Raw genomic sequence first — 13,059 nt, 5'->3', positions numbered from 1 at the left:
TAAGGTCCTATTACCCCCCTGAACTTATTTTATAAGTAATTTTCTACCCCTTTTTGGCCTACGTGACACTAGCTTGAAAAAAAAAGTCAAACAGTGTTGGGCCCACAAGATAGTGCCACGTAGGACAAAAAGGGGTAGAAAATTATTAATAAAATAAGTTCAGGGGGGTAATAGGACCTTAATATAGTATAAGTGTGTCTCTGAGATTTTGGGTATAGGTTGAGGAGGTACTTGTGCATTATCCCTAAAAAAAACCATCTACTTTTTATAAAAAAAAAATTGGATGCATTTTGGCAGTTGTCTATCTCAAACTATATATTTCATATAACCAAGAATTGTAAAGATGAAATAAAATTAATCGATTAGAAGTCTAAACGAGAAATTGTTGTTATTCGACTTACTTATGCTATGAATTTCCATTTTCTTATGGAAATTTGGCCGACTCACACAAATTCACTCTTTGAATTACTTTTTGAGTTACTTTTTGGGTTGAGTTATTTATCTTTACGCTATATTGTATGATGTTTGAGTTAGAACCATCCCAATTATTTGTTCATTAATGTTGGCCCCGTATTATACTATCCAAGCTCAAGTTAACGACACCAAAAAAGTGTTTAGAAATTTTTGGAACGCAACTCGGCAGTACTTTACCACTACAGTAAATATGTCAATGCAGATGACGTTTTAATTTGAAATGGTCTTGAATAAAGACATTGCTATAATTTACAGATAGAATTAAAGATGAAACACAGACACTCCAATGTCAAAAAATTCAGAAAAATAAATGAAAACATATAGAAAAACTCTGCTTTAACATTTTTAGGCCACAAAGGTGAAGCCATATCAATGATTATATACCTTCAGCATCAAGCAATACGCCACACTTGGGTTATACATTGAAGAAAAGAGAAATCCAACTAAGAGTTCACACACTTGTAATATATATTTATGAAAAGTTTAGACAAATACATCAGAAAATATTCAGATAAAATACCTGAACTTCCAATTCTTCATGCAAATAAGCCAACGTCACAATATCCAAGTTTGTCAAGATTTGGGTGATCTACCACTCCCAGAAATTGCACTTCTGCTACCCATTGTTTATGACCCTACATAACAATTAGAGGATCAACACAAAACTATAGTTTACAATAAGATAAAAAAACTTAAGTAATTTAGCTTCCAAAATAGAAGACTACAGATTTAAGTTCGCAAAATCTAGAAAAGCAAGTCACATCAATCATAACTTGTTGCCAAGTAATGCCGAAATCCACAACTTCCAACGAATGGAAGAAAGTACAAATATTGCCAATGTTTTCATGGTGCTCGTTACACTTTACGGACATTTATTTTCTGTTTAACAAATTTTTACTCGAAAGGGGGCTTCTCATATAATCAAATCAAGTTTGTACAAACTGCTAGCCATACTGAAATGATCCACATTTGAGCGGCAATTAAATGATCAAGCGGAAACTAACATAGCAAAAAGTGAGTTGGAAATAGTATTTACAGCAAAGTGCAATGAGCAAACATACATGCAAATGGAACAAAAAAGGTGTGTGTGTCAAAGATATTAGAATGTAGCTTGAACCATGTTTTATCAGTCCAAAGCAATGTCTCCCCTGCAATTTTATCACACTTGTTTATTCGTACAGTCCAAAGAAATGCAGCCACAGTCATTTAGATTAGCTCCAATATCATTTTTCTCTTTTCCTTCTTACCAGATTGAAGAACTCTTATTTTAATAGCCCTATTTTAAAATCAAACACAGACGCATCCAAATCTTATATACACCTCAATGTCAAAGTATTCAGGGTCAATTACGCACCTTCTTATGTATGTTAAAGATCAATTAGATGGTTAAAATATGTAAGCAAAATAATTTCAAATGAATTCCCATTTAGAAGCACCTAAGATTAGCTATCATAAAAGTATCTAACTATTATTTTGTAAGAAGATGACATAATCAAACTAATTAAAATAAGATGAGTGACTTACTAATTTGTAACAATGTAGATTTTCTCTTTTTTCCCGGTTCGCACAAGAACTTTCCATATCACCGATTCCATATAAACAACCAACCACATCTACAGATGAGGAAGACGTTTTGCTAATAATGACGTAGTCATTTAAAATTTTTAGTGAAACACACTATATATAAATATCGACTTGATAAAACACTATTATTTTATATATATAAGAAGAATTAGGGTATGAAAGGCCACCAAAATCAATTAAGATTAATACAAATTCAAAACATGACAATTACAAATCATGAAGATCAAAACAGAAACCTAACATGAAAACATAACACATACCTTATGAAACTTATGAAGTTGGGAGGGAGAAGATTGGCTACTTACTTATGAAGTTGGGAGGGAGAAGATATCCTCTACTCTTTACCATATAATTTTGTATTGTGCCTTGGATCTCTTAACTATTTCTTCTAAATGCAATTGATTTTCCATGTTTTGCTGGGTTAATGCTCCTACGAACTCTCTAACGTTATCGTGTTGTGACTGTTATTTCGATTAGAAATTTGAGCAAACAGGATATTACAAATAACTTCAGAAGATAGGTAATATGTACCAAAGCTAGTATATATCAATACTGTAACTATAGATTGTGAACTGATGTGTTGAAGGTCTATGACTGTTGCTCTAAATTATGTTCAAATTGCTTACCTTAGGTTGTGTCCGCTGACCTCGTACCACATTTCTGTGGAGGAAATGTTTCTCCTTCATTTTTATCCAAATATGTTTTCTGATGTAGGTTTTGGAACTGTGGAAGTGATTTGCTAGTGGATGATATTGTTGCCGTTTGCCTTCTGGTAATGTATTAAATTGGATAATTAAGAAGATGTTAGTGGGCTGGATTTGAACAGTTTCGAATGGGCTGACTTTTAGTGGTTGTGGGCTAATTAATTAATTATTGCTATTTAGTGTGATCTTTTAAATGAGGGGTTACTTTTACTTTGGATAAAAACACAGATTTTTATTTAATTAAAAAGATAAAATAAGGATTTTCAAATGGTGGCCATTGGGGGCTGCCACATCAGCGGGTTTGGATTCACATTTATATATATATATATATAAATTATAAAAAAGTTAATTAACATTTTAATGAAACGTATATCTTTAATTAATTATGATTATTTTCAAATATTGGATTTAATTACCTCAATGATCCAGTCTATTAGTACGCCTCTCATATTGCCATTGATCTCAAACTTTGTTACATATAGTTTGGTGAAACACAACTATATATAAACCTGAAATGCAATAGCCAACATTACTTGTAATTCCAAAACAAAAAGGTAAAATATGTAGAAAAAGGTACTCTACACTACTGTTTCAATTTAATTCTCCTGTTTTAACTTGATACAGAGTTAATTAAGACACTAAATCTTGTGTCGTCATATACATGAAATGTATTAAAATGTCATTTACATAGTTTTAAATATATTATGTGGAAAATTAAAATTGAAGAATTATCAAAAAAAAAGAAGAGACATTTTGACTAACAAATTGAGTGAAATATTTGTAAGGTACTTATTAAATTTCATCTAATGTGTATGCGTTATGTTAATTAAGGAAAGAATTCAATTGGTGTTTAAAGTTTTACCTAGACATAAGGTTGATAATTAAGAAGGCAAGATAAATTAAGTCTTATAATTAAACAATCCATATTCAATGGCTACTGAATAATTGAGATAGGAAGTGAAATAATATTTGTTGTAGTCTTGTTATAAAAGAGAGTCGATTTTTCACATAAAAGTTAGGAAACCTAGAAATTTTACCTGAGGGTGCGGTTCATTATCCACCAAGCTTCTAACTAACCTTGCACCACTAACCCTCATGAATTTCTCTCTTTTTTTAAAAGAAGAATATTTTTTTCATCTGAAATTCAATTGATTGAACAAAGACAATACACATTATAAGTTTAACCTAGCTACCTCATTACTTATGAAATGTCGAAGTTTTGCGCATTAACAATATATATGTTTATAACAACATACTATAACTTTTCAATATCAACATTATTTATGCTATATATATAACTTAGATCCTTTTAACGAAACTAGACTAACCTCCATTTTCCTGTAGTAGGCATACAATTCTCCCACGTATTCAACTCCAGCAAGCGGGTTGTCTGCATCGTCATTGTCAATGTCTATTAACGCCTCCTCAAATACATCCCCATTTTGATCTCCACCTCCTGAATTTGTAATCGCGCATATGTATACAACATTAACACAAATTAATGTCACTAGAAAGTAAAAATAAAAATAATTTTTCTAAAAATTTGTGTGACCTTGTCATTTGAGAATAATGTTTCAGGTTGTTCCAAACACATAGGAACTGGTTGAGCTTCATTTGTGTCATGTTCCTCCCATATCGTATAATCTCCAATAGCTAGTTTTGGTTTCTTAATTTCCTGTTCAAAATCATTTGAGTACCCTTACAAAAAAATTTAAAAAACCAAATTTTACGTTTTAACTTTCCACGTGACATGAGATCAAAATTTTTTACTTCAAGATAATTAATGTTGGTAATGTTGGTGTAAGGTACCAATTTGTGTAGCACCACATTTCCTTCATTTAAAAAGTTATACTTTATGTATCAGCTAACTAACCAAAAAAATAATTAAGCAATAGTGACATTGACATTACTAAAATCTATATACAAAAGTAAAAATTATACAAATCACATAGTGTAAAATACAAATTACCTTCCATCTCTACTCTTTTAAAAATTACAAAAAATCTCATATTTTTAGTAAGTTTTGGATACATAATTATAATGTATGATATATTATATTTGGTGTAGGTTTAACAGTTTGTTGCGTGAAGTGAGGGATTAGAAACTGAAATTTTTATCAAACCTCCCAAAGTCGCTACCGTTACTAATCCCCCAAATTAGCCTTAATTTATTTGTTTAACACATTCAGTTTCAGTCTATATGAAACACTAAAAGAATTAGAATTGTTTATCTCTGTTCCTCCCAAAAAAGTTTCAGAAACTTGGTTCATAATTTTCTTTGAAGGCGATTTTGTGAAGATTCGTTATGAATATTTCAATCTTGTTAAGGCATTCAGGAATATGGGAGAGTGAGGTTAGATACGAGCGATACAAAAGTGATGGGATAATGATTTGGGAAAATATTTCATATATGAATCTTATTTCAGCCATTGCAATTGAATTGAATATTGATAATTGAAAAAAAATGTTATCATCCGATATATTGTAGAAGGTAATTCATCTCCGATGATAATTAGGAATGATATGGGAGTGAAATTGTACGTAGAAATAAACCTGATGCATTAGCCTACACCCATGTTGTTCCAATGGAACCAATGACGGACAAAAGTGATTGGACAGTTTCGAAAAGTGTTTTGGAAGAAGTTGTCTTGCCACCAAGATACAAAAAAATGTCTGGTAGACCAAGGAAAAAAGGGAAGAAAAATGCAGATGATAAGCTAACCGCAAGCACGAATTGTTGTGGACAATTGGACAAGAAGGTCACAATAGAAGAACATGTATCTTCTTTTCAAAAGATTCTTGATGATTATGTTTCCGGAGTATCATGAATATTTCATGTTTAATAATTCTCAAAGTGTAGCATTTGTTTCCACTGTTACACAGAGATTCTGGTACAATAAATTGAATTGAAACGTTTATCAATATGTTCTATAATTTTTGTTTGTTAAAAGTTGTCAAAAGTTAATTTTATATTTATGTATCTGATACTTTAGTTTTTATAACTTTTGCATCAAAAATTCAATTAGTGTTAATTGCTGAGATTTTTATCCAAATGTATAAGAAACAAGATGTAAAATTTACTAATTGTATTATTAAGTTTAGCAATATAGTATCACGTGTTTAGATACTTAATAAATTTTCATATTAGAAGGCCAAATTATTGTGTGTAATATATATAAACTTCTTCTTGGTAAATCATATTACTTAATATATCAATTGTTGTGATTTGTACAAAATATATTTAATTTTTTAAAAAATAACTAGCGTGTATCAAGTGTAAAATATAGTATCACGATTTGTGATACAAACAAGTTTGTTATTTGGTAATCATTTTTGTATCATGTACATAATAATTATTTACAAAAATTCTAATGATATGTATCAAAATTATCAGATACATTAATGTGATATTTTTCAGCGACAAAATTTCATTAATGTAATTATTATCATAGATATCTGATACAATAATGTCATTATTATCACATTTTTCGGATATATAATTTTCTGAATTCCTAATTGAACTAAACAGAAAATCGAAATCGAAAATAAACAATTTTAACTCGTCCAAGTTTAAAACTATATTATTGTAAAGGAATTAAATACTCCAAAACACTATTTGATCTCCAAAATACAAATAAGCATCAACATATGTTGTGAACAGGAACATAGAAAACTAACTAGCCTACATTAACAAGTTCATCTTCATCTACTGATTTTAAGACATTCTTCAATCTTGGAGGGTCATCATTGTAGCTAACATGTCCAACATTGGCCTTGTCGAGATCATACTTCCATAACAGCGGCATATCTTTTGCAGTCACTTTCAAAACTATTATCTCACATGTTGATTTCGTCACTCAAAAATTCGACAAATGCAGATAACATTCCACAATCATTACAAAAACAAGAAGATTAATTATAAGAATGAATTAGATACAAAAATAAAAGAGAAAGAATTATACAATATTGACAGGCTATCGCCTTTTAATTTGTTGTACGATATCTTGAGCAAACTCCACATCAAACGAATGTTGTGGACCCAAAAGTTCTCCGATTTTCTTGTCTTTATATGCGTCCAATGCTTCCCAATCAGTTCTCTCTGTCTTTTCAAAGAACCCACTATCATAAATAATTGGATACCCTCATCTCCTATTGACAACGCTAAGTCTCTTAAGATATTTTTGAATTGTAAGTAGAGCCAAACTTAAGGGAGTGTTTTGGAATCTGTTTGACTACATAATTCATATTACGGAAAAGGGCCTAAAATACCCTCAAAGTATTGAAAATGGTACAAAATTACCCTTCATCCACCTATTGGCTCCAAAATGCCCTTCCCACCCACCTATTGGGTCCAAAATACCCTTGTCATCCACCTTTTGGTTCAAAATTGACCACTTATTTAACGGTTTTATATTTAAACTATTTAAATATTTTTTAAAATACGTGGCGCTCAACTATTTGTTATAATTTAACTTATTAGTATAATTTATAAATCAACCCACTACCCACCCATTACTAATTAAATCCCTCTAAATTAATGAACCCGTCACATTATTAATGCAAGCTATTGCCAATTGAGTGTTTTTAAAAAATATAGAAATAAATTATCATACATTCAAGTGGCTAAATAAAAATCACCGATAAACTTAAAAGTCTGACTATGTTCATCTTAATTATTCTTACGTCTCAATTCTGTGATGTTACTTAGTAACTTTTTTTCAAAATAATATATTAATAATTTTAAAACAAATCATAAATATTTATAAAATTATATTTTAAAAAAGTGCATAAATTAATTCGGGATGTATTACTTCTTTACCTTTAATCATAAATTTCTAATTCAATTTTGAGAGAAAGTGTCCTCCTAAATAAGCGGCTCAACCTAAATTTAATTGGGATTTCGATTCGGACTAGAATAATTTTGAATGTCATTTTCAAAAATCTATAATTTCATTGTGTTTTAGTAGTGTTTATGACGATTTTGATATTATAATTGAATTATTAATTGAGTGAGGTTTAGTTATTAATGAGTGGGTAGTGTATTGATTTATAAATTATATTAATAAATTAAAATTATAATTAATAGTTGAACGCCAAGTATTTTAAAAAATATTTAAAGAGTTTAATTTTAAAACAATTAAAAAAATGGTCAATTTTGAACCCAAAGGTGGATGACAAGGGTATTTTGGAGCCAATAGGTGGATGAAAATGGCATTTTGGAGCCAATAGGTGGATGAAGGGTAATTTTGTACCATTTTCAATACTTTAAGGGTATTTTAGCCCCTTGTCCGTTCATATTATGCAATTGAAAAAAATGATATTGATACTTACTAAAAATAATAAGCTTTAACATGATACATAAAAATGTAAAATTGTACTTGATACATAATTCTAACTACAGATTATAAATCTGTCAAATTTATACTTAATAGAAACAATAAGCTTTAATATGATACATAAAAATGTAAAATTGTACTTGATACATAATTCTAACTACAAATTATAAGTCAACCAAATTGATACTTAATAGAAACAATAAGTTTCAATATGATACATAAAAATGTAAAATTGTACTTGATACATAATTGTAACTACGGATTGTAAATCAGTCAAATTGATACTTAATAGAAATAATAAGTCAACTGATGAAACATTAAGTTGTTCTGAAACATACATGTAATCCTCTAATTTGAACTTTAAACTTTCATACACTTTTGACAACAAAAAAATGACCAAATATGCTTTATCTAGTAAAATGAATAAATGATACAAAAAATTAACATTTTATAAATTAATGATAAATATCAACAGTTATAACTTATTTTTCTTCGTTTTAACTTCTTGATACATTAGTCGTAAGAAATAATCAGAATATACCAAAAATTAGGATTTTGTGTATCAAATGAAGAATTTGTATACATAATAACTTTTAATTAGAAAAATATTTCTACTATTACACAAAACTCATTACATGTGAATACAAAAAATTACAAAAAAAAAAAAAACATACTGATGGTAGTGCAGGTTTGGATATGGCGATGACAACCTTTCTTACCCTCTTCTTGGGTGTTTTTGCATGTGTTTTTTAATTTTATTTTTGACTTCTTGAAACTTTGCTTAGTCATTGTTAGAAGATTATGCAAGCTCTTAGACTCGTTTTCTGTCAATTTAGAATCTTCACAAACAGAGATTTGATTAGTGTTGAATGTAACTGTTTGGGTAATCCCAATACTAAATGACGGATGATCAAAGAAGTATTAGAAAAAATAAAAGAAAGAAAAAGAAATTGTAGATGAAAATTTTACCTATTTCAAACTCTGAAATTGGTTGAATGAAGAATATGGCAGAGAGAGTACAAGTTTGAAATTCAAAATTGGGAAAATGAAACGGTTGAAAATATGACGGAGAAAATTTGGGAGTGAAAATTGGGTTTGGTTATTGAAGAATAAGATCTGTGAAGAAAATAGAGGAGTAAATTTAGGGGTGAAAAGTAATGGTTTGGAATCCTAAAAAAATAATGTATCAGTAGTTCTGAATTTGGGGGAAAATAGGAATTTTTGTATTTTTTTAAAATAAGTAGGAAATATGGTGAATATATAAACTAAAGGTGTATATTTTAGTAATTTTTCCTATACAAAATTCAAAAAAAAATAATTAAAATTTACCATTTATGGTCTAACCTCCCATTTGTTCTAAATTCAAGAAAAAAACCCAAATAAATTGTATAAAATGAAAGCACATCAAAAATAATAATTTAAAGATGAAAATTACTCTGATAATTTGCGCTTATTAACAACGCAAGGATATCGATGAGCTCCTACTAAATTCTGGTTAATAACACTAAGTGCTCTTCTAGTTTGTGTCCTCTCCCCTCCAATCTTGACAATTTGTGCGTTACCAACTTTCATTCATATAAAATAAACATTTTGAATCAAACAAACATTTTGTATACCAAAAATCAAATTAAAAAAAGTGAACAACGTCAATCCAAATAGTTACCTTGCATATTTGTGAATTTATTCTGGTCCTCTTTTTTTTGTTGAATAAATGAAACAAATGAAAAAAAGAGACTGCTAAATTACTTTCTACAATTTCTTTGATTTAATTGGATTAGAGTTATAAAGTGTTTGGCAAAGACAAAAATTATTTAAAGTAAGTTTAAAATGACTTGAAATAAGTCAAGAATCAAAAGTAGGTCTCGCCCTACTTTTTATTTTTTGACTTAAAAGTTATTTCATTTTGTCTTTTTATTATTAACTTAAAAGCTACTTTTTAAGTCAATCCAAATTAAATGAAGAATATTTATACTCCCAAATTTAAAATCTAAATATCTTTGTTTTTTATCACACTAAATATCAAATGATATACTTCAGAAACAAAGATAAAGTTTTTCCATAAATTACATAGCCTCATTAAAATATAACCAGGTATGTTTCCAAATTGAACATGAATAAAAAAACTCATGAATTTTTCAAGAAAAAATAAAATAAATAGTACTAACAAAATTCACCACTAGGGCAACAAACAATTGTTAGTGACTTCTTTCATGTCATTAACTCGAACTTGCACAAGATATATCCTGTTGTTTAATGATACTATCGCGTAACGTTTGTTCCTCATGAGTCTTGGACCAGAAAATATGCTGGCTCAACTTTTGCTACGTACCCAAATTTGGATGCGTTATACTTATTATGCACCCCTATTAGTCCCCCTGTTTTTGCCTTCTCGTGATACCTCACTATCAATTTTACGCATTTCCTAAATTAAAGAATTGAAAAGAAGCGAAATAATTAGAATAAGTAGAAAAAGAGAGAATTATATTATAGAAAATTACCGAAGTAATTAATTAGTGTACTCACATAAGTGATTCTTCTGAATACCCTGTATGCCATTCACAAGTTGTACTCCATTCCTTGACGCCATAGAGCGTGCATTGAGCTGTATAGATTGCCGCAGCAGCCATAAATGATGGTGAATTCTTCAGCATCTCATATTCCACGAGACAAAGCTCGATTAAAAAGAAAGACAATTCCTCTAGCTGGTACAACAAAGTAATTCAGATACTATATATGAAAAATGAATAAAATAAAATACGAAATAACTATTTTTTGTGCTATTATAACCTTTTTATCAGCTTGAGTAGCTTTGAGAAATCTTCTCATAAAAACGTATGCAGTTGGAAAGGACATATTGTACTGCAATGTGTTGAGCATCAATTTCTCCTGCAGTAAAATTGATTAGGAATTTATTAAATATCAAAAATAACTGCGATGATTATTTTTACCATTTCAATAACGTCTTTTTTGGTGTAGGTTTCATACGAAATAATCACCAATTCCTGCACAAGAGGGGGTAAAATCTCCTCGTATTTGCCTGCTATTAGAAAGGCAACGAGACCAACAAGCTGCAGTTTGTTTTTGCCAACAACTTGTTTGTCTAAAAATCGGTCTAACAAATGAACAGTAAGAAATAATGTCTCTTCCTTGAGCTCGAACTTGTCATGTACCTGTTAGTTTATTAGAATAATTATAAGAAAGTTAATTAACAATTATACCTTTAATTAATTCTGATTATTTCCAATGTATTCAATTTAATTACCTCAATGATCCAGTCTATTAGTACACCTCTCATATTCCCATTGATCTCAGATTGTTGTTCCATATAGTTTGGTGAAACACAACTATAAACCTGAAATACATTGGGCAATATTACTTGTAATTTCATAAAAAGGTAAAATAGGTAGAAAAAGGTACTCTACACCATTTGTTTTGACTTGGTACAGAGTTTATTAAGATACTAAATCTTCTGTTGTCATATACATGGAATGTATTAAAATGTCATTTACATAATTTTAAATATGTTATGTGCAAAGTTGAAATTAAAGAATTGTCAAAAAAGAAAAAAAGACATTTTTACTAACAAAGTAAGTGATATATTTGTAAGGTACTTATTAAATTACATCTAATGTGTATGTGTTATGTTAATCAAGGAAAGGAAGCAATTGATAGTAAAAGTTTTAACTAAACATAAGGTTGATAATTTAAGAAGACAAGATAAATTTATATAGTCTTGTAGTTAAACAATCCATCAATTTGGCTTGATATATAGGAAGTGAAAGAATAGTTATTGTAGTCTTGTTATAAAAGGTAGTAACGTTTGAAACCTAAAAATTTTACTTGAGGGTGCGGCCCCATTATCCACCAAGCTTCTAATCAACCTTACACCGCTAACCCTAAAAAAATTCTCGATTTGAAAAAAAAATATTTTTTTCATTTGAAACTCAATAAACAATCAAATGATTGAATAAAGACTACATACCTACCTCGTTACTTATGAAATTTACCTCAACAAAGCTGAAATTTTTAGAAGAAGTTCTGCACACTAACAAAATATTTATGTTTATAATACTATCAAATTAAGTTGACCAACAATAACATATAACTTTACAACATGTAAAGATTATTAGCTATATATATATAACTTAGATCCTTCTAACGAAACTAGACTAACCTCCATTTTCCTGTAGTAGGCATACAAATCTCCCACATATTCAACTCCAGCAAGCGGGTTTTTTGCATCATCGTTGTCAATGTCTATTAACGCCTCCTCAAACACATCCTCCATTTCAATCTCCACCTCCTGAATTTGTAATCGCGCATATGTATAGAACATCAACACAAATTATTACCACTAGAAAGTAAAATTAAAAATAAATTTTCTAATAAATTGTGTAACCTTGTCAATTGAGAATGATTCAGGTTGTTCCAAACACATAGGAACTGGTTGAGCTTCATTTGTGTCATGTTCCGCCCATATCGTAAAATCTCCAATAGCTGGTTTTGGTTTCTTGGTTTCCTGTTCAAAATCATTTGAGTACACTTAAAAAGAATTAAAAAAAATCAACTTTTACGTTTTAACTTTTCACGTGATAAGAGATCGAAATTTTTTACCTCAAGGTAATGTTGGTGTAAGGTACCAATTTGTGTAGCACCAAATTTCCTTCATTTAAAAATTTGTACTTTATGTATCAGCTAACTAACCAAAAATATATTTAAGCAATAGTGACATTACTAAAATCTATATACAAAATTCAAAAAAAATAGTTAAATTTAACGTTTATGGTCTAACCTCTCATTTGTTCTAAAATCAAGAGAAAGAAAACCCCAAATAAATTATATAAAATGAAAACACATCAAAAGATAATAATTTAAAAATTGAAACAAGAATTACTCTGATAATCCGCGCTTATTAACAACGCAAGGATATCGATGAGCTCCTACTAAATTCTGGTTAATAAC

At 29.3% G+C, this 13,059-nt stretch overlaps 1 protein-coding gene and 1 pseudogene across 1 annotated transcript; both read right to left on the bottom strand.

Moving 5' to 3' along the window:
- The window catches only part of LOC107009952, a 20,444-nt pseudogene extending 13,877 nt beyond the window's left edge, over nucleotides 1-6,567 (bottom strand).
- Nucleotides 6,568-10,377: 3,810 nt separating this feature from the next.
- Nucleotides 10,378-12,541, bottom strand: LOC107009951 (G2/mitotic-specific cyclin-1-like). Its single transcript, XM_027914141.1, has 7 exons — nucleotides 12,497-12,541; nucleotides 12,272-12,400; nucleotides 11,360-11,449; nucleotides 11,046-11,267; nucleotides 10,885-10,983; nucleotides 10,621-10,799; nucleotides 10,378-10,519 (listed from the first exon to the last, which is right to left on the bottom strand). The coding sequence occupies exons 1-7, from the start codon at nucleotides 12,533-12,535 to the stop codon at nucleotides 10,378-10,380; spliced, it is 900 nt and encodes a 299-aa protein (XP_027769942.1). The 5' UTR covers nucleotides 12,536-12,541.
- Nucleotides 12,542-13,059: the final 518 nt, after the last annotated feature.

This window comes from Solanum pennellii, chromosome 2, assembly GCF_001406875.1.
Source record: "Solanum pennellii chromosome 2, SPENNV200".
Lineage (NCBI taxonomy): Eukaryota > Viridiplantae > Streptophyta > Magnoliopsida > Solanales > Solanaceae > Solanum > Solanum pennellii.
The sequence above is the reverse complement of the archived record's forward strand: the minus strand, read 5'-3'. Positions and strand labels throughout refer to the sequence as shown.

Excerpts from the sequence above, each read along its gene's own strand:
- LOC107009951 (XM_027914141.1), bottom strand. The coding sequence starts at position 12,535 with ATGTGTTTGGAACAACCTGAATCATTCTCAATTGACAAG. Across the intron at positions 11,450-12,271 it reads CCTACTACAGGAAAATGGAG|GTTTATAGTTGTGTTTCACC; the intron begins GTTAGTCTAGTT and ends AATGTATTTCAG. Across the intron at positions 10,800-10,884 it reads CTACTCAAGCTGATAAAAAG|CTAGAGGAATTGTCTTTCTT; the intron begins GTTATAATAGCA and ends TTGTTGTACCAG.